The sequence below is a fragment of the Chaetodon auriga genome, chromosome 17 (assembly GCF_051107435.1).
Source record: "Chaetodon auriga isolate fChaAug3 chromosome 17, fChaAug3.hap1, whole genome shotgun sequence".
Lineage (NCBI taxonomy): Eukaryota > Metazoa > Chordata > Actinopteri > Chaetodontiformes > Chaetodontidae > Chaetodon > Chaetodon auriga.
This window is the reverse complement of record NC_135090.1, coordinates 3,600,888-3,623,959: the sequence shown is the minus strand read 5'-3', so window position 1 is coordinate 3,623,959 and position 23,072 is coordinate 3,600,888. Positions and strand designations below refer to the sequence as shown.

Sequence of the window (23,072 nt, the reverse complement as noted above, 5' to 3'; positions counted from 1 at the left end):
AACATCTTTGTACCATTGACTTGTGTCTCATGACTGACTGGAAAACATGACATGTCTCATTTTAGAGCAGTTAATCCTCTTGCAATATAAAAGTGTGAGGCTGCAGTACTCAGAAGTCAGAGGATTGCCCACGTCAGATTGGCAGTGAGTTGCTGCCCCAAATGTTCAGGTATATTAGGGTCTTGTTCAAAAGCGATATTAAGATTCTGTTTGACACTGAGAGGCAGAAAGTTGTACCAGCTGTCTTGGTGAAGCTCAGAAATCTGGCAGGAACTAGAACCAGAATCACTGCCCTCTTTGTCGAATGTGCCAGTTGAGGGTTTACAGGCATCTGATAAGGATGCTTCACAGATATCTCCCTTTGGAGGCTTTCTGGGCATGTCAAACTGAGAGGTGATCCAAGGGCAAACCCAGAACATACTGGAGGGATTACATTGCCCATCTGGCCTGGGAAGGTCTGGGGATCCCCCAGGAAGGGCTGGAGTTTGGGGAAGAAAAAAAAAGGACATCTAAGCTGCCTTGCTCGCTGGATCTGGATAACTAACCAAAATGGATGGTGAGTTACAGCTTTTAGTATGGCTTCCTACCTTTTAGACTGTTTCATTCTCTCCATTTTTTCAAAGATCAGTCCTCTCAAGACAGTTTGCAATTGGTCAAAGATGTAACGCTGGACCTGACCAACAACCAAGACATGATGGGACATTATAAAAAAAAGAATATTACATTCACAAATTTCCACGAAAGGCTGTGCTGTAGAGCAAACAAAATTGTTTTAGACTGATGATAACATTAACATTACCTTTGGTACAATATGGAGAAAAAATACACACACACTCATGTGTATGCATGTGGCGACACGCAGATACACACATACACGCACAGATTTGATTGGAAATGAAAATGATCCATCAGCCAGTGTTTTGCAGGAGACAGAAAAGTAAACAATGGAGGCAGTCACATTAAGACACTTAGACGGAAGTGTAATTACTGCTTCTCCATCGACCCAAATTTCCAGCAGGGGACCCATTGCTGAGGGTACTTAGGCTGTTAGAAGTAAATGAGCTCACTTTATTGCCTTCTAGTTTGTAATGGGTCTCTCTTCCATACCTCTGGCCAGCGGTACACGTCTTTAACCAATCGCAATCAGCCTGCACAGTCAATGTTTATTAGCTATTGTCTTGTACAGAGCAGACAATAATGTGCACTTGACTTGAAATTCCCTGTCATGAACGTGGGAGGCTTGTGCTTACAACTTCAACTTAGTATAGTTCAAGCTCCAACTGTGCAGCTGAGAAGTGGAGGTGGTTTATTTCATCAGTGGATACTGTAAATACATACCTGTAAATATCACAACAAAATGCCAGGGTGGAGTAAAGAGAGACAACAGAGAGAAGCTCGGAACAGGTATTGTGAAATACTCTCACTCAGCCAGCCCGAGCCCAGCAGGCTAACATGTTAACACTAGTAGCTACGCTAGCTGTGGAGCTGTGGGGAAGGCAATGATTGTTGAGCAATCAACTGACAGCCACTAGCTTAGCAATAGACTTTTAGTCTTGTTGCTTGTTTGCCATCAGCTTGAGTGTTGTGGAACATTTGCTGGTTAACTTGATGCTGCAAAATGAACCATTGCAAAGAAGGCATTTTTCTCCCATTAGTTTTTCTTTTACATAGGCTTCTTTTATGTAAAAAAAAAATGTTATTTTTTCATATTGTATATTAGATGGAATTTAATATACACTGTACAGTATATTATCTACTTTTAATGTAATTCCATCTGTACTTGCTCTTTGCTGCTTTGACTAATTTTCCTGCATTCGATCAAAAATGCGCATCTCATCTTATCTTATCTCTGGTCTTGAAAGCAAACATGAACTACAAAGATCAGGGGCAAGCTGTAGGTCAGCTAATTAAGGAAGGAGAAATGTAAATCTAAATTGTATTTTGGTGTCAAGGCTCTGTTTTCTGTCACTCCCTGTGAAGCTTAAAGCCAGAAAAAGTGAAAGCAGGGAGAGATCAATACCACTCTGCCATGGTGAACTATGAGGAAACAGAGCCTGCAGGTGGATGGATGTTGGTGGTGGGAGACGACAACCAGTAGCAGCAGAGACTCGGGATGTTGTCTTAAGCCACCAACAACTCCATCTTGCCAACAGCCAGAAACAAGTTCACAGGGTGACACCAACGCGAAACTCCTCAAGTGAAATTTCTTTTTACCTTTATGATCCCAGCGAGAAGAATTGCACAATTTTGGTGATTCTTTGAGTTTTCATGTAGTGTCATCATCAGGTCAAAATGACCAAATACCCACAAAATAACATTCCCATCAGCCTCAGCTGTATTCTGTGTTTAGTGCTACCAAGATAATCTTATCATACTGGCCTGCTTAACAACAGTTGTAAAAAGGTGACCTAATACCATAATACATATGAAAGGTTTATGTGGTATTTCCTTGACATATGTTATGTGATGTTGCTGTGTGTACTTTCATTACCAAGTGCTGCCAACAATGTCCACACAGAGAGAAATATGGAATTTTATGCAAGTGAGAGGTGAATTTCATTTTGTCACCTGTCAGGTGTTTACCCTAGTTGCTATATATTCTGGGGAAACACCAGATGATATGTCAAAGAATGAGAAGTCTCATCAAACAAAGTCTTGTTATTGTTTGAGACCCCCCTACCTGTAGAAATTACATACTGTATGCTTAATGTTGCCATTTTGAGCATGTTAGAGTGTCAGTGTTCAAAGCACCACTAGCATGGCTGTAGACTCTTTATCATCATTTTTCTAAAACACTCAGGCTCTCGTAGAGACTCAAACATTGATTGAGGCTTGATATAAATATCATGTCTGTGATTTAAATATGAAGTTGAAGTTATGACATGATTAGTCTAGTTTTAACTGGACTTTAGAAATACACCTGTCAACACCTCTGAACCTCAGTAGTTAACACAGTATATCCTGCTTAATTAACCCTTACATTTTAAATGCCAGGTTATGGTTTTAGGGGGAGTTGGAAGTATGTTATGATTATGTGAGCATGGGGTTTTGAATAGATGTACAGGTATAATGGTACTAAGCCTGGCAACCTCACTGTAATGACCTCTGGAATCGCTAAGTCTTGTTTGTATGTTTCAGTTTATGAATGGGTCAAACAACATGATAACTGGCAAACTTTGGCTATATTAGTAGGGATATAATATTTACTTTGGACAGAGTCAGGCTAGCTGTTTTATCCTGCTTCCATTCCTAATGCTAAGCTAAACACGTCATGCTCACAGTGTATTTAACACACAGACATGAGACTGATATCAGTGTTATATGTTGAATGTAACCAGAGTTTACAAGCAAGTTCATCTTGGTGATTTGTACGGTCATTAATTTAGCTTGGACTACTTTAAAACTTTCAGATGGAGCGAACGCTCTGTGTGTCTATAGAAAAGCACAGTTTAATAATGCATAAATGTCCTACTTCTCTCTATATGAAACCCTCCGACAGTCCGCCTTGTTCTGGATCCAGCCTCATGAATTTCTCATTTTTAGTTGTTCTCTCTCATATTTGCTCATTAAGGAGATCATTTGTGTTTTAATTTTGAGGTTCACAGAACTGGCAGCAGTTTGACCTGATGAAGACAGCTGAGGATAGAAATGATCGATCTTAATGTCATTCAGAAAAGCAGCTCAAAATGCAGCAGTGACAGCAATGCGAATCATGAAATTTAAATGGTCCTATGATTAACAAGCAGACAAATTCATGGAGGGTAAATAGTCTTATTGACTTATGGTCTTTAACATTTATATACTGTTACTATTACAATGAGTAGCTGCATTGTTTATCATTTCCACAAATACCATAGCTATTGGTGCAATAAAAGAATGTTCTTTTTAGTTCTGACAATTATCAGTAACACTTTTATTGGTGTTCCAGTATGCCAAATATTTCACAAACATCACATTGTTGTCATGCTGCTGTATATCACATAGCAGCTGCTTAATTTTTATGATCTTTGTAATTTTATAGACATACTAAATTTAGCACAGGGCTATTTTTCTGTATTACTGTGCATTATAATACATTTGAAGCACATACACGCTTTTCTTATAAAGTGGAAATAATTCCCACTGGTTTGAAATGGGCAGGACTAGGTTGGAAAAGATCACTTACTTCCATGGACTAATCAGAACTGTGCAATATCTGAATCAAAATCTGCTCACGTTTGTTGGGTTGTTTGCTTATGTTGACAGACAACTGTCAATAAAAGCTGACCAAACAACACCCACACATTCCTGCTAAAGCAGATTAGCTCATTATTTGTATTATTTCAAAACTTGCGGCTTATTTAGACATGATTATTGAATGTTATAGAGAAAAATGTGTCTGTCAAAACCCAATTTTGAGGGTTGCTGAATCCAATGGTGTGGCCAGCGACTTCAACAGTTGATCTTCAAGATGCGGTCTCTATCTGTGAAGCACCGACATTTCACTATCATGACTGTTGGAGTTGCAGCTGCTGCATGTTGGATGTCACAGCAGCCTGATGCTATGAGGCCACACGAGCTCTGCTGGATTTCCAGTGAGAGATGGCAAGCACTTGGCTGTCATGTAGGTTAATGTGTTTCCTTTTCCCTCTCCCTGTCTTTAGGCAGATGAGGTGCAAGTTGTCTCATCTGCTTCTGTCCTCAACAGATAGAAGTTGTTTTGAAGCTAGTGGAGTGTTTATCTGCGTTGCGGTGTTCTTAGCTCGTTCCTGCAGTTTTTAAGTGATTAAGAGTGATATATATCTTGATATATTAAGCATGTTTAGACAGAGTTTTGTTGTATGGCTCCCAGTTGACTTTCTTAATGCTAAAATCTTTCTTTGGAAATCAACTTGGTTTTGCTGAAGGACTGGTTCATGATAGATTCCAAGTCAGCCACTGTGTTGGCACTGGGTATCAAGATGTTGGTCACATCACCAGCATTGATATTTTTTCTGTGTTGAAGTAGAAATTTTGATCTGATGGTGGCACTAGATGAAAGGTCAAAGGGTCACCAGAACATAAGGATTCATCCTCTGGGGACATAATTTCATATTTTATTTGTATGTTAAATATATTTTATTCATTTTATTCAGGACCAAAGTGCTAAACAGACATACCATTGAAAATGAAATGAATGAAATTGAAATTTCAAATGTTTTCGGTGGCAGACCTTGTTACATCTGCTTGACACTAAACAAAGCAGCCGGATACTCAGAAATTCTGGAACACTCACAGCAATGCTTAATGAACTGCCATCTCAATACAGCAAAACACACACCAGTCTCTCTACAAAACAGGCATAATCTGTGGTCAGATGCAAGACAGGAATGGATAATACGTTCCCTTGAATTAACTGTGCCAATGTGATCTAACTGTAATGTAACTGACAGTGCAAGCAGTCACTACGTCAATGAGCCTCCAGCAGCAGCAGCTTTCATGAGGATGAATCTCACTGTGGCACTTCCTCGTTTGTCTGGACATTTAGAGTGGGAAAAACATGGACTCCTATTAGGGATGAGCGAGTACACCACTATCTGTATCTGTATCTGTTCAACCGTCTAAATGATCTGTATCCATATCTGTACTCTGGGTGGGCGGGGCCTAAACCAGAAATGGGCATGGTGGTAAATCGGAAATGGGTGGGGCTTAAATTGGTACATTATTTTAAGTCTGAAATTGATATACAATAAAAATATGAATATAGGCTACTTTGTGTGTTCAACTATATGTGTGTGTGTAAGTGGTCTGTAAGACTGTTTATTTTTTAATGATCTGTGTGAACTTGGTGATTCATGCAAACATTCGGTGATGGCAAACAGGGAAATAATATGTCAGCCTTGTTCACTGTATTCTTCTCAAAAGCACCGCGTTCAGTACGAGCAAAGTTTTCCAACTGACTTTATATCACCAGCCAAACTAAGAGGAAGCAGACGGTAAAAAAAAAAAAAAAAAAAAAAAAACCCGACCGGAGTGTAGGCAGTGACCGACGCGACACGAGCCGTTTTCAGCTCTGTCTTGTCAAATGCACCGCGTACGTTATGAAACAAGTCGTGAGAACAGAGCAGAGCGTGAAGACAGTCAGTTATCCAATGAGGATTTTCCTTCAGCACGAGCACGGATATTGACGAGTTTTACTCGTATCATGCTCATACTCGTCAAAAATGCTTTATCCGAGCCGGATACTCGTCTGAAACGAGTATCCGGCTCAACCCTAACTCCTATACTCCTTTATGAAGACACATACTATGATGCACCAAAGCCAAGACAAAAAAAAAAGCCATTACAGCATCTTGCATCATTTTTGCTAAGTGTATAGATGCATCTCACCCTCTTTTGACTGTATTAAACACTTTCCAAATTCCAAAAGCTACCCCACAGACAGTATCAAAATAATGCTCTGATTATATCCATCATGAACACACAACATGTGTACATAATGATTCTTGTTATGACTCAGTACACTATGAAAAGAATTTCATGTAAGTGCTGTAAAAGAGGTTTCCAAGGCTACCTTTCATTCCAAAGAACTTGAATAGGCTTTGCTCAATCACAATATGCACCATTTTACAATAATATAGTAGTTTAGGAGGGGAAATAGCTGTCCATTAGAGATCAACTGAAAGCATTGAGTCAATGTTTTTATCGTTGTTTAAATGTATTATTGTCTCCGAGTCCTCCGCTGAGTGAGGAGGAAGGGGACGCAGAGAGCTCTCCTCGGGGTCAGGGGGTCACAGAGAGGTGATGAATTGTAGGACTAGAACTGATTTCCTTTATTGTTATCAGGCACTGACTAAACCAAACACACACACACAATCAGTGGGAAGACTTCACAGTGCATTCTCCCAACACTTACGGAAAGGTTTTTTAATTTTAGTTGGACTTTAATGGTACTCGGTGAAATTTTTGACCACTGGTGGTGCAGTTTTTGATGAGTGGGTCCCTTCATGCTGCAGTTTCATGTATTCCACTGACTGACTGACTGAGTCTCTGGTGGTAACCTTATGCACAGTTATGTGTTGATCACCATAGACGATGCAGGTCGTTGTATCACTCTTTGCTCAAGCAGGGGAATATGATTTTGGTTTACAGCAGTGAAGACAAAAATGGGGAGAGAGTGCAGAAACAAAGTAAACAGAAAGAAACAAATTAGAAATGGTTACACTACATTTGCACTGCCTTTGCTATATTTTCTGTTTTTTTCTTTTAACCCAAGTTTTGGATTATTGATTTTCTAAAATAATATTTTAATAACAGAAAATTGGATCAAAGAAGCCCTCTACCTTCCCATGACATCGACCATGGTCTTCTCACTAACTTTTTCCTTTTGCTCTTCACTTTCGTCCTCTGATGAAGACCAAGAGATGCAGCTGAAACGACCTTCAGTTACAGGTTAATTACTCCCTTTGGTTATGGTTTTTGCCCATTTTTGCATGTTTTACTAAAGTAAAAATCATACTGTGTTAGTCAGCCTTGTCAGTTGGAGTTGAATGTAAATCCTCACACACACCCCATTTGACGTCCACATTCGCACTTTCCTATCTCAATGTCAAACCACTTCCTGATTTTGTGTATCCTTCACATTATCTTTTCCTGATGGGAATATGGACTCCTTCTGACTTAAAAAAAAAAAAATAAAAGTGCTTATTTCACAAACTTTTGGGAGACGTTGTCAAAGTGAGGATATGTAGTCCTGCTATTTTGTGAAAAAACAAAATGTAGTGAAGGGGTGATAAATATTTTTTCAGCCCTTTGGGTTTACTTGGTTTGTGATTTTCAGAATAAAGCGTTCCTGTGTTTTCTGTGCCTCTTCAGACTCACTGCCTTATTCTGGCACGCAGCTTTGTTCAGTCTTACAGAGGAGGAAAAGCTCTTTGAATGATGGTGCCGGACCAGAATGAAACAGCACTTAATAAAAACTTTTTTCTTCCTGGTGTATTTTTCTTGACATTATTAGGGGTTAATATAGCACAGAAGCTTAACACAAGTGCTCCATTTATTGTGGAAGAATGTTAATACTTTTACAAGGTCAGTGTTTATTTTACAAAAACAGCCTATTTCAAGTGATCCACTGATGACGGGTCAGCGTTCACTATTTTGAACATGTGAGTCAATGCTTTAAACACAGCCTGGTAGGAACAAGCTGTGCCTGCTCACACTTCGTCATATGCTTTACACAAATAGATTCTAAACATTTTTAAATCTTATACAAATTGTACATATCAATTCATTTTTAATAAGATAAACAATTTCTGAAATGGGAAGGTAGGCTATTTAAATCCGTAAATGCTCCCTCACTGTTTGAATATGAAGAATTTATGTTAATGATGCAGACCAAATTTAATCCTAATCTTCAATTTCACTCTGTGTATCATGTTGCTACACAAAGGCATAATTCCAATGAACACTTTGGCACGATACACAACGCGAGTGGAAAATATATTTGCTTCTGCTACACAGCCTCAATTAAATTACCAATAGGCTAAGTGCAAGTGTAACTAAATATAGCTGTTTGAACGGGGTTTGACCCACCAATGAATTGTGAGCACCAAATTCAGCTCTGCTCGTAAATATGATATAAATTAAGGGTTTCGTTTGGAGAAGAAATGGGAATTAAAAGGGTACCTGAAGTTGCAGATTAGGTGGTTAAATTATCCACTTAATGGCTGTGTTGAAGCTCAGTACAGAGTGAAAAAAGCAGCCGCTGCATGTGTGTTGTCCTCGAAGCTGTCAGGCTTTGCCCGGCCTTATTAAATGATCAGCTACGCTGTGTATTGTCACAGCCTGGTGAGTTTTGGCAGCGGAGGCCATGAGCTGCAGAGCACTGATGCCAAAAAGCGGCTTATCTTGATGGATGGGTTCATTATCACCTTCTAATTACAGGTGGATTTTCAGGTGTATTCATTACCTGCACTGACCGGGGTTGTGTGTATGTGTGTGAGTCCGGGGGTTACTGTTACACCGGCTGAACTGCAGGGGGTCAGCTGGTGTGTGTCAGGGGGGTCCAGGGGTTCCTGTTTCAGCTCTGCTGTAGGCTTTCTGCAATATTCATGAGCTCTCTGGGGATCACTGTGCTGTGCAGCGCTCAGACCGCCTCTCCCTCTCAAACTACCTTTGTTACTACATCAAACACTATCATAAGTGTTAGTGTGCATCTGGCTTTCAGCGCACTGACAACTGTGACTGCTCTATATGTACCATATTTGGTGTATATGAGACTCCAACTCTATCATCATCATCTATCACTTTCCTCATACATTAATTTTTGAGCAGGTTTCTCATGTGAATTATGAAGCCGATGGTGATACGGTGTTTCTGGATTGAAACTGTGAATATTGGGATCCCCTTTAAAAGATGGGCAAAGCTGAAAAATCTAAGTACATGTCACATACATTTCTCCAAAAGATGGTTTCTGTCATTTTAATTAGTTCTTATCATGCTGATGTATCTTGGAGTGTTCATTTTTCTGATAAGTTTGGTTTTAATTAGTCACTTGATGATATAAAAAGGGGGTGCAATGCCATAATTGACAGTAAGCCCTTAGCTGCGGTTGAGTCAGGCGTGTGTATGGGCGGGACCTCAATACTGCGCCTCCATCCCCCAGTCACTACTGCTCAGACTCCAGCTCCAAAGGATGTCACCAGACACAAGATGGCAGTGCCTGTATCCAAGATATTTTGCTTTCATTTTTTGTATAGTGGGAGGAAGTGGAGACACGTCTTCCATCTTTATTTACAGTCATTGGTCAGTTGTTAGCAAACAGCTGCTTATTTACACATCAAGCAGTTACACTGCAACATTACCATTCATTTTGAGTCCGGTGTCTGGCCACCTGATGAAAGTAACTCCAATATTTATTCTCTTTTAGCTCTGGTTTTGGTCTCTACCAGCTTCTAAGGCAGATGTCTGGCTTTTAGCTCCTAAATGCTCCACTATATTCACCAGCTAGTTGCTGTTTGGTGCTGAACAGGTAGTGCACAGTGGGTTTTCAGAGCTTTTTCACTGAAAATGGAATGAAGCCAAGTTTTTCATCGGACACTTAAAGAGTGAAACTAGTGAAATGCACTATAAAGCATAAATAATCTGTAAAATCAGAGTATGTCGAAATTAAAACCTTCATTTATAGGTGAGGTTGGAACACAGACTGGTAAATCAAAAGCTTTGCCTTCTGGCTCAGCTTCCTCATCATCATAACAATTTATTACAATGCATGCAGTACTGCTGAAGTCGTGCCAGTCTGCCTGTTGATCTGGTGCTCCATTTACCCTCACTCATGAACAAGACCCCAAGATACTGAAACGTCTGCACTTGGAGCAGCAACTCACTCCCAAGCTGGAAGGAGCAAGCCACCATTTTCTGGCAGAGAATAATGGGATGGACTCACTGACTCTCACCCCAGCCACCTCACATTCAGCTGCAAACTGTCCCAGTATGTGCTGAAGGTCACGATCTAACAAAGCCAACAGAACCACATCATCTGCCAAGAGCAGAGAAGCAATTATCAAGTCCCCAAACAGGACGCTCTCCTACCTCCTTACCTTGACTTCCTGTCCATGAAAATCACAAATGGACTGTTGACAAAGGGCAACCCTGGTGGAGCACAGCACTAACTGAGAATATGGAGACAGCTCTTACTCCAGTTACATAAGGATTGGATGCCTCATAGCAATGGCAACAGTACTACATTCTCCTGCAGTACCCTCAACAAGACTCCCCAGGGTGCGTGGTCATGAGCCTTCTCCAAGTCCATAAAAAGCATTTCAACTGGATTGGCAAACACCCACGACCCCTCCAGTAATCCTGCAAGGTTAAAGAGCCGCTCCACTGTTCCATGACCATGATGGAATCTGTATTGCTCCCCCCGAATTTGACAATCGTTTGGAGCCTCCTTTCCTGCTCCCTGGCACGACAACTGGAACACACCCTCCAGTCCCCCTTTTAAAAATGGGTACCACCACCAGAGTCTGCCATTCCACTGAGCCCAAGCTCCATGTGCATTGAAGAGCCTTTTGCATCTCAGGGTGAATCTCATCCACACCTGGTACCCGAGGAATTGTTTCTTAAGTCCATTTTAAAGCATTAAATACTGTAAATACCTAACTTTTATTTTTAGCCATTATGCCAAAGGCTGTCCTCTAGGAATGGCTGTTTGTTCTGTTGATCAGTTTGTCAGTCATGCAGTCCACCACTTTTGTCCAGGCTGAAACATCTCAGGGAGTAGGCTCATTGAATGAAATGTCATGAAATTTTGTACAAACACAATAAGGTCTCACAGAGCCGCTAACTTGGCTGTTACTGGTGCAGTTTCTGATTTCTAGCAGACTAACTGTAACTAAAGCAAAACAATATTAAAATATGTTTCAAATCTCTCAGACTTAATGCAGCTCTCAGCTGTTAAATTCTATATTCAGTACACCCCATACAAATACTGCAAAATATACCACTTCCAAAAACTATGCTGATGTTACTTTTTCTTTTTTTTTTAAAGCCCTAATATACCTGCAACTTGTGCTGGATGTTCAAGCTTTTAGCTATATTGTAATACAAACCTATTTGAGAGAATATGCTGCACAACTTAGTTGAAAAAGTTTTTTTTTTTTTTTAATATTTAGATTTTATTTTACTTTATTTATTTATTTACTTATTTTTGTCATTGTTCAAATATGTCCCATGCTGACAAGAGGAACTGGTTACCACTTTAACAAAGTCTGTTCTGCAGTACAAATCAAACATTTTCTCTGACTCAGACCACAGGGACTGGTGGTGCATTGGTAGAAAATATCATTTAAATTGTAAATATCATTTTTACAGAAATTGGCCTACAGTTCATTTTTTGCCCCATGGTCCCCCAGAGGATTAATCCAGCCCTGGATGTAGCCTTGACAGCTGGATTTCTATCTACACCCAGAATTTCAACCAAGTTTTTTAATAAATGTATTCTTGTCCCCAGCCGACAGTCATGTGTGGACCTTGAGACAGTTAAGTCATAGTAATAAAGGCATTAGAGGTGGCTTAACAGCTCCAAAAGGCAGAATTAGACAGGTCTGACTGCAGGTTTTACAGACATTGTTAAAATTTTCACCTCTGTCATAGTGCAGATTGGAAACACTGACCAGCTGATGTCTGATATTCCAGTAAAAGACTCAAATTTCCTGTAATGTATTTTCAGGACAAAAACTTGTGCCTCAGAAAAATGGGAGCATGCACAGATGGATATCTTATTTGTATCATTGTCTGTTAAAGTTTTGTTGTTCAAATGTCTATCGGACTCTCATGAATATGTTATACTGTCATTTAGTTACTTATTTTGACTGCAGCTTAACCGAAGACAAGCAACACACATTTACAAATGCTAGTAAGTAGAATGAATGTACAAAACAGATGACATGACGTTTCACCTGTCCTGGTCCTCATAAGTCATTAAATAGCACCACATATTATGCCTTATGAGTGCATGGTAATTATGACAATCAGGCAATGATGACATGACATAATAAAAATAATGTGCTGTGTTGAACAGTTTATCATATGATATGATATGATATTAAAATAATTTTCTGATGATTACATTCAAAGAAACTGATCTTTGCTATTAACGCTATGCTATTATCTGATGATAATGCATTCCAGTGTAGGTCATGTGTCAGTGAATCAACCTCTACTTTGCTCAAAAGGGGAAATGATGACGTGGCAGAGCTACTGTATGTGTATATTATCCAGCTGACTTTCAGTTCATGGACTTTACAGTTCTAAATCATGAGTCATTAGCAGCTCATGGTGTTGCAAATCAGTGTGCAGTACCAGCAACACTCTCAGAAACTTTCCCAGCATGTTATCATATTTGCATCATCTGCATCTGGGGCCTATAAGAGTTGCACTTGTCACAACTGCCTTTAAACATGTATTATAAATATAAAACCAGTGGTAGCTACAACATGGTGTTATATGTTTCAACTCATGAATTGCTTATGGCAGCTGCACCACTGTGTGCAGCATGTTGACTTCAACTCAGAAAACATTGTGTCTGCATTGTTAATGATGAAAATAAATGCAAATATTGTTTACGGTAAATTAGAGGTTCGTGCATGAAATGAGGTACAGTAGGCAGTACACTGTAAATATGGAGCCTGGTCTCAGTCCCACTGCATCAAATACCACCACTTGTAGTTTTGGTGCCTAAATCTAACCAAACTGCAAGCACTAACCGTGTGTTAGAAAGGCTTTCTAACACAAAGGCTTTGTGTGTCACCGGGATGAGAACATGTTGGATAGCTGGAGCAGTCGCACTGCCCGTCTAATTTTACCATGGATGGGTTTACACTGGAGTTAGCTGAAAGCCCGGCGCGTCTCACACAGATGTTAAAGGGTACCTTGTGCATATGAGATGCTGAGGGGTGTGACAAAGCGTCGATATTTGATGCTCTTGGACTGAGAACAGGCTGGGAAATGAGAAAACTTGAAAAAATTGAATGCGTCAACTTTTAATTGCCACTTCTGTTTATTTACTCAAAGTAGGATGAACTCAAATCTGTACGTTGGTGCCCGCTTGGAATTTTTAACATTTCTAATTGATTTTCAGTTATGGTTATCATGTTTATCAGTGCTGATAGATATGATGCCTGTGACTTGAGAGCCTAATATATGAAGAGTGCAGGGAGTGGTTGAAGTGGATATTTTCAGCATTGTTTACATAGTTTCAGTTTTGATCTGTGTGACTGATCTGAGACATGTGAAATAGACACATAACAAGACTCCATCAGGTAACCACACTTAGAAAAAAATTTTAAAAAAATCAGCCTAACTTTAACCCAAATAAAGTGAAATAATAGTATGCTAATTAGCTAACAGTGTTTCTAAACAACGTACAGATGATATAATTGATTTAAGTTATTTTAAGTTACAAGCCTGGACTCATGATTCTCAGTTTTGTAACAGTTCTGAATATAAGGATTAAATGATTCAGCGTGACCTGACTTTCAATTATAAACCTATTAGTGAGTTAAAAATTAAAAAAGAGTTTATTAATAGAACTGATTTTGAGATTCTACAGTGTTGAGCAGTACAAAGTAAAGAGTGAAGCCTGAATGGACTGAATGAAGTTATGAAGACTCAGATGCTTTGTTACCTGAAATTCATATCTTTTCTTTAGATTAAGAAAGAATTAACGCAGCCTAACATTTTGTAATTCACATTCATGCCAAAGACAAGAAGTTGCCTATGACTATGACTCCCTTTTTATTTTTAACTGTGTTAAGGGATAATTGGGGCCTTTTTTTGTCTTCAAGGTTTTAATACATCCAGAATTCAGGCCAATTAGCATCAGTGCTCATAGCAGTAACACATTTTACACAGGAAACGTCTCCATTGTTTCTTATCCTTCGTTTATTGATACTGTAAATATAATAACACAAGCAGTTAACATATGTGTTTAGTCTGGTGTGATATGCTCATCTAAATCTGATCTTGTATTTTTTTTTTAATTATTGTAATAAACTACAAAAACCACGACTGTCAAAACAAAGTCCAGTTGAGTTCAAACCTTTTGAAAACCTTTTAAATGTTAATCTTTGTGTCATTTCAGCAGAGAGAAAGAAAAAGAAGAAACAGGAAGCTCCAGAAATTTCCAAATACAGTTTCTATTAGTAAAACATTCAGAAGTAATGATTCCTTTGAAATGACACTTCTCTGACCTCCTGATTGATCACACTGGCCAGATAATAACATATCAGTCGCCAGTCACTGCTGCAGTTTGTTGACAGGCATGCGGTGAATGAGATAAGATAGGTTTTTTTTTTTTTTTTTTTTTTTTTTTAACTGTCTTTACTTAAAGTAAAATGCTGCTATTTTATAAATTCTAACTCAGTACTATTGCTGCTGTACAAGGTCATGTATGTCTGCAGGAATGGGGCATTTCCCTGTCGCTGTGCGTAAAAAGCAGCTCCCTCAGAGAGCACACACTTAGAGCTGTACTAATACTTCCCCAGCTTCAAATGAATGAAAAAAAAGAAAGAAAAGAAAGGAAAAAAAAAAAAAAGTCGTCTCAAATTTTGGGGACCGTCGTGTATTTTGTTCTTTCCAAGAGGAAAAAAGATCTTTCCACTGTCTTCCCCCTGCGTTTCTCCTCTCCGCCTTGTTCCGCGCTGCGGAGCCGCTGTGATGTCAGCCTGCCTGGGTCATTTGAAGGTCAGCAGCCTCGGAAGGGTTCATACAAAGTTCACTCGCATATATTAGGCAATTCAATCTTTCATTCTCTGTGGCAAAACTAGTTGGAAATGAGCTGCACGGGGGGACGGATAACCCATTCGTCATCGGAGAGGAGAACGTGTGCTTTTAAACGCCGTCCGTGTTATTTTTGATAAGAGAAAGGAAAGATCCCTCAGTTCAGGCGGGCTTTGCCGCTGCTGGCTCTGGTGTCCGTAACCGGGACGGAGTGATCCAGAGAAAACACGTCGGGATATTATTGTTATTGTGACTGTAATTATGGAGGAGTCCCGTTCGGACGTCGGTGGCAGCGCGCTGACTGGACACGGTGCGAGAAAATGCCAAATGAGCATTTAGAAGACGCGGTGGAGCATTTTGGTCCGAAATAATTCATGATTCCGGTGCGGGACGAAGGAGAAGAAGAGGAGCGAAATCTGCCGTGCCAAGAAGAAGAGGGTGAAGAGGAGGAGGAGGAGGAGGAAGAGGAGGAGGAGGAGGGGGGAAAAAACAGCGGAGTTTGATGGAGTTGTGTGCGCTTATGCCGGTGATTTTTATCCATAACGCACAAGACTAGTTGAACGACGCGCCGTCATCATGTTTGACTGCATGGACGTGCTGGCCGTGAGTCCCGGGCAGATGCTGGATTTCTACACGTCCAGCCCGTCCTCCTGCATGCTGCAGGAGAAGGCTCTGAAAGCCTGCATCAGCGGACTGGCGCACAGAGAGTGGCAGCACCGCCGGAGCGCACACTGTAGGTCCAACTTCTCATCATCTGTTATTATTGCTGCTGTTGTGGTTATTACCTCACTCAGAGCTGCGAGGATGAGCTCGAAATGATGATGGGCCAGTGCAGGCTGAGTCCATGATCCACATGATTCACAACAAGTTGCCATAAAGGTCCTCCAGGACTGATCATTGCTGTAGGACTGATGATGGGATAAAGAAAAGTCTCTTTTGCTCATTTCAAATCAGACAAATTAGGCAAGTGTCCTTTAAGAGTCGTAGGAAAGCATAGAACCAGGGCGCACGAACGCGTCACAGGCGCTTCTAAATATCAGGAGGAATAATTCTTAATAGACAGGGGGGATATTTTTAGAGCAGCTGGGTGACATAAGAAATTATTTTCTGATGCTTGTTTAAAAAAAAAAAAAAAGTTTGTTTTTGATGTTGCACTCAGCAGAAAACTCCTCAGAACCTTCTCCCAAACGTCATATTTCACTCCTACCGTGCGCCCTCATAAATTCTCAGCAGTGGAAGCAGCCCCGACCTGCTGATGTATGGCTTGTCTCAGATCAGTTCAATTCAGAGAGCAGCAGGCTGCAGGAATGCAGAGAGTAAACACAGGCGGCGTTTCCACACCTCCTCCCCGGCCGCACATGACAGGAGGGGCGGCCTGACGAGCTGCGACCTGCGCTCCCTGACACTGATTTAGATAAATGACCCCGCGGACTTTTCAACAAGATTAGCGGGCTGCTATCGGAACATGTCAGCCTCTCGCGTTGTGAATTGGCCGAGGCTGATGGATGGACTGCTGCTAGTTTTTGTCGAGGAGACTAAGTGGATGCTTTAAAGGCAGCTGCATTCCGAGGAATATGCCAGTGATTCCTCCTTTGACAAAAAATAGAGGAAAAAATATTGAGTCAATATTAACATTTACCTGACACTAAAAAATGTTGATCACAAGGCAATGATGGGCTTCATTTGATCATAAAATAATCATGATTATTATAATAAGAGCAAACTACAATTTAATGGCATGTTGCGAAATTAAGATTATTCCTATGAGGAAAAACGCATTAAAATACTTGATTAAAGTCTCATGAAATACCCTCAAATCTATTGTAAAATATGTGTCACCAGCTGCAGATCTGGAGGACTTTAATCCTCTAACCGTGTGCTCATGAGGCACTTGTCAGTGTTTGTTTTTCTCCGTCACCCTGCTGCTGCTCCGTGATTTATCCTCATCTGATAATGACCAGTCTCCAGCTGTCATTCCCCAGGAAGTGTTTGCTCAAGGGCACTCAGTCAAAAGAGGCTCTTATCAGTGGAGGGAAAGTGCAGAAGTGACAGCTGCCACCTTTAACCTGAGCTGCCTCACCCTCCGCTCTGCTGCAGCTCAGAGTTTGATGAAGAGGCATCTCATAGCAAAATCTGAGAGATTTTCCTGATAAATTCATTTACTTTTTGTTTGCTGTTTCAATGTTATTTCCTCTAAAATGTCTGAAAATAGAGGAAAATGCCTATCACAAGTGTCCGTAGGTCATGGTGGCATCTTTAAATGACATTTGTCCAAGAAACAGGAAGCTGAAACCAGCAAAGTTACAACATTTGTGCTTGAAACATTATTTGATTGCTGCCGATGAATCGTCCACTAATACATTAATCATCTAAACATTTCAGCCTTAATAATACAGTTGGGAGCTGTATGTAATTCGTGACTTCGTGGTAATCCTGATGTTAAACTCGGTGAAATTGTGCGTGCAGATAAAGTGATGGGAAAATAATTTCTTTAACTTCAAAAATGTGTATTTACATCATGTGTGCAGCCAGAGTTCAGGTATAAAAACGTATTTGAAAAACCAGACACATTTTTGTACTTTTCAACTAAAGAAAACACTAATTCTCAATTTGCTAAAATAGTTCTTCTCTCTCACCATCCAGTTTCTCAGACACACTCCTGTGTAGTACGAGGCTCTTTGACAGGGCTGTGCATGACTGAGGTGCATCCCCTCAGAAAAGTTTGAGCAAACACCAAAGAGAAAGTCTTTCATTTTGTTCTTGTTACCTGGATGCTGCCTGCTCATTGCTGCATGAAGTGTTAAACTCTATTATCTGCCATTTGAAATTCCTCACATGAAAGTGTAAATGCTGCACTTTCCACACTAGCTGTAGGTCGTAGAATTGTGTACTATTTTATTTATTTCAAATCATGTTGAAGTCACCTTATTTTCATGTCGATTGCTCATAACATCTGTAAACATTTTTAAACTCAGGTATAGAAACAGAGACATTTCAGAAAAACATCCTTTAAAATGACCATAATTACTTAAACATATGTCAGTGTAACATAAAGTTATTGTTATTCTTAAAAGGAACAGTTCACTTAAGAATAAGCTCAACTGAAATTATTAAAACATAATGAGGACTGTACGAGCCGACTGAGGAGGATAGCAAAAGATTCAGCGTCTGATCAACTCCAGCTGTTTTTCCCTTCTTAAATGACTTCTGCATGGGTAAAACTGTGGAAAGGACCTGTGACTCCATAGGTGGAAACAGTTGTAGAGCAGCTTGTTAATGGTGTGGATTGACTTGACAGAGAAGCTGCTGCTCTTCAACAGGGTCGTGACCAGAATTCTAACAATACTGAAGTCAAGACCAGGTCCCTCCATGCACCCCTCACACCCCCTCAGAACATTTTAACCAGTACCAAAGAGGAATGCTTTTCTTTTTTCTTTTTTTTTTTTTTTGTCTTTACATAAACATCTAAATGCTCTCTTCCTCCCACTGCCAGGAGTAAAACATGAACATGTACTTATTTTCTGGCCTAAACATAGACTAAATGAATATTGAGCGCTGAACTCAGCCTATAGAATAAACACATGCTAAATATTAGGATGTAATTATAGTAGCAGAAATCCCCCACAGGTTGTCACATTCCCACAAAAATGACCTCCTCGTTCGCAGCGACGGCCCTGCACTGTTTGTCATTAATACTGAAGACGCTGCGGAGCCTGTTTGATTAGATATTCTCTCTTTACTCATTCAGTTATCCTAGAATTCAGTAAAAGTAAAAACCTGGATTGTCTCTCAAGGCTTTTAACGTATTCAGCATACAGTGTTTGGTGTATATTGCTAAACCAACGTAAAGACATTTTCCATAAATAATAGCAGAAGCACTCTAAGGTCTTTTTATTGGCGATGCAGGACGGCAACCACAAGCCTTTAACACAAATGTTCACACTGGGCTTATAAGACAGAACTAATGAAGCGCTACGAGGGACAAAAGCGGAAACTGTTGATTTTCTGTCGATGAATTCGTCCTCGGCCCGTAAAGCTGCTCGTTGGCCTTTTGTGCTGTCAGACAGGACACCCCTGCCCTTTTCCTGTTTGAATAAGATGCTGTTTAAATAAGACTTTGATTTGAGAAAGCCTCTCGCAGGGTCATTGAAATGTTGGTTTATTAATTTATTTGTTCAGGATAGTGGAAACCTCCTGGGTGTTAATTAGCCACATTGACAACGAGCCGACCATTAATGCACTTCCTCTTCCAGTTTAGATGTTAATTAAGAATGATCAAGGACCTTCTTTACACAGATAAAATGGGCTTTGCGGCTGAGGAGCCGCTGCACACGATGCCCTCGCTGAATAAAGCCACAAATGAATTTCACGTTGAAAGCATCAAGTCATTTTATCTCATCAAAACAAATCCAAAAGCTATCAGACAAATGAGTGGAAATGTGATTGTGTATAAACACCGCTGCTATTGTGACTTAAAAAGACAGAGTGTGATGTTCCAGCGCGATATGTGTTGTACAGCTGATGTGTGTTATGGGATAATTGGGGCCTTTTTGTCTTCAAGGCTGAAGCGCCTCTGATATGGACATGAAAGGCCATTAGCACAGCTTGCACACCAAGCTAATTTAGTGGGCGTGTGAAATGAAAGGCGGATGGGGGGGAATGAAAAGCGATGTACAACAGTGAAAGGAAAGGAGAGCTCTCTGATGCCAGGCATGTTTAATCGACATGATTAGGACAGTGTTAGGGTCCCACCAGGGTTACACTGATACTGTGTATCTGCACTGATAGTGACCTGTTAATGATTATCAAAACGCCATGTCTGCCATAGGCTCCTGCTTCACCACTACAAGCATCTCTCCATGTTTCATGTCTTAAAGAATGAATAATTCCAAGACTCATGTTTCATAGAGTCAGAGCTGACGGCTCTGACGAAAAAGCTGCTTAACTCTCTCTCTACATTATTTTAATCTGGTTCCAGTGGAGAAGTTAACGTTCTCATGATGGTTTAATTGCTGCTTCAGAGGCTTTTCCACCCTCAGAAAAAGAAAACACTTGCTTTTTTTTTTTTTTTTGCCAATTCATGGCAAGTTCATTTGCACAGCACCATTCTGCAGCAAAGCAATTCAACGAGCTTGACAGAAGACATAAAAGACATGAGGACACGATTCGAAAGAAACAAAAGGCCGTTTTAAAAGATGCATATAAAAAGGGCTTCAAATAAGTAAGTAAATAAAATAGAGGGTGAAAATAAACCACGATGGAATCAAACAAAATAATTTAAAAACTCATACGGCAGTGTGAGATATTAATAAATAGTACCAGATTAAATTTAAAACACTTAGCAAAATAAATCATTGGATAAATGGTTTAAAGGACATTCTAATGTAGTTGTAAGTAGACATAAAGACAATTTTAAGTTTATTAATGTGCAGTTTTAGTCGACGATTGTAATTTCCCTTAAGAATTTTACATTATTCCAACAGTCTTTAACTATATTGTCAGTGATTATATGTTTATACAGCAGCCTCCAACAAACTTATGTCTTGCATTATAGCGTTAAAAACCGATATTTCTATGCTGATTAGAAATGAGAAACGCAGGACTTGTTATGTAAAGGCAGCCTTGATTGAAAAGATGTCCAGTTTACGGGACTTTGTTCCAGACATGTGGTGTGTAGAGAGTGAATACAGGCATGAACCAGAGCGGCTGACCAGCCCACAGGAAGCCAGTGCTGTGATGTGAGACATGCACTGATGTGTTCGACTCTCTTGGTCTCAGTGAGGACTGTGGCAGCAGCGTCCTGAACCAGCTGCAGCTGCCTCAGAGTCCTGTAAAGACATGCTTACACTAGTCAAACCTGCTGAAGAGGAAAGCACAGGTACAGTCCTGCTGGGACATGTCCGTTGATGCTTGTTCTATGTTTAGGTGACATTCGGCTGATTTTGTAATTGTCTTAACAATTGAACGAAACGGTCAGATACCAAGTGAGAGAGGTGTGTCATATGATGGAGGTTCAGTTTGCCCTCAGCTGCAGAGAAACAGTGAGGAAACCTGGGAAATGCCATCCTGTCATTAACCGCCTGAAGTCACAGCTTTAAACCAGCTTCATCTCATACTTTATCATGAACAGCTGGTTGCTCATAACAACCCAAACCTTATCTAAAGTCTTTACACCAAGTAGAGTAGTGGCAAAACATCCTTTAAAAACTGTCCGTCCAAACACTCACTAATATAAACCGTGTGTTTCTGTGTATTTCCCACATATTTCTAAAAGGGACAGTACACTTAAACAAAGCTTGAATTAAATTATTAGCCTGTGATCATGAATCGAAGATGCCAACAGAGAATACCGCATCATTTTGGTCTTGACTTCGGTCTGTTGAAGATCAGTTTCAGTTGTTTTTAACCCTTAAATGGACTTATTTTGTTCACATTAACTTAAATACAGGCTGTTTTATCAAGATGTAAAATTAAAGGCTCTGCCCACCAGTGAATGTGTGGCCTGACCACAGATTGAACAGAGTCAGTGTGTAGTTGTAGCTGGTGTCCAGGCCTCTAAAATGAGCATTTTTCCAATGGAGTTTGGTATAATTGCTGTTTCCACACTCATAAAAATTACAACTAAATACTTCCTATGTTTTGGCATAAAATTATACAATTTTAAGATCGCAAATACCAGCAGGAACACTGTGAAAACAAACAAATCTATCGAGTCTAAAAAATATCAGCCTATGAAAGCGAACATAAAACCATATTTTTGCCCTCATGTTTAAATGATTATTTACAAAATGATTATCTACGTTTCCGTACCTGATCATAACTCACAGTTCTGTGGGTAGTTCTTATCTATTTGTCCCTGAGCTGAAACATTCTCATTGCTGAATTAGATTTGCCACACCCATCCCAGAGCCCCCAGCTTCACTTCTTTTCACTGTTTTCAACAGAGCTGACGCTAGAATCCAGTTACATCTACAAGTGCTGGCAGGGGGAGAATAAAATTATACCGTCGCTGTGCTTCTAAGGCCACGAATTCCTGCGGATTAAACAGAAACCTCTCGCGTTTCAGCCACCTTATTTCTTTCCCCACGCTCCTTCCCTGAGCTCTCTCCCTTGCCGTCTGCTTTTATGGCTGTCTTAGTTTCTCGGCCACTTTTTATGAAAGCTTTGAAGTGGCTTGCTTGCACCTGTTGTGTTCGCCGCTGCTGCCGCTGCTGCTTCCCGTCAATGTGTAGTCTGACCTCGGTGCTGCTGTCACCCCGGGGTTGCTGGGAGGTCACACACGGGGTCAAGAGGAGGGGTGAGGGGAGGGTTTGGTCACATGACTGCGTTGGAATCCCTAAACCCAAACACTAGTTACCTAATAAGACCCTGTTGGCACATACAGTAGATTCTAGAGCTAAAGTCAGAGTTGGGAGGTTTTTTTTCTGTCAAATGTCGAATAGATTTCGAAGCCCTGATGAAAAGCAGATCCTCACCTCTCCCCAACACCCTCCTCTTCCATTTCCCCACCAGACATGAAGTCAAATGACTGCTCCTCATTGTTGTTTTCTTTTCCTTGAGTGTTTAAAGCTCTCCTAAATATCCCTCTCCGTTAAACGCATTGAAAAGCAGCACAAAGCTGCTTCTAATTTGGTGTACTTTGGGTGAACTTTGACCATTTCCTCTGACTGGGCCTTCTGTATGTGAGCTATGCGCTCTGCACTCCTGCAGAGAAAACCTGGAGGAAAAACACTTCCAGACTGGATGGACCGTCAGCTGAGTGGAGGAGGAAGAGGAGGAGGAGAGGGGCTGGATCCACCTACTGGGAGTAATATTCCTCTAATCCTCCCAGGCTA

At 40.4% G+C, this 23,072-nt stretch overlaps 1 protein-coding gene across 2 annotated transcripts in view; it reads left to right on the top strand.

The window, feature by feature from the left end:
• The window catches only part of LOC143335221 (retinoic acid receptor beta-like), a 179,091-nt gene that overhangs the window by 85,211 nt on the left and 70,808 nt on the right, over window positions 1-23,072 (top strand). The window contains exon 1 of one of the 2 annotated variants that reach the window (XM_076754488.1): window positions 15,710-15,970. The exons of the other annotated variant lie outside the window; for it this stretch is intronic. Coding sequence (XP_076610603.1) covers window positions 15,814-15,970 — 157 coding nt within the window. The 5' untranslated portion in view covers window positions 15,710-15,813. Of the gene's footprint in view, window positions 1-15,709; window positions 15,971-23,072 lie in introns of those variants that run through there. 2 annotated transcript variants of the gene reach the window in all.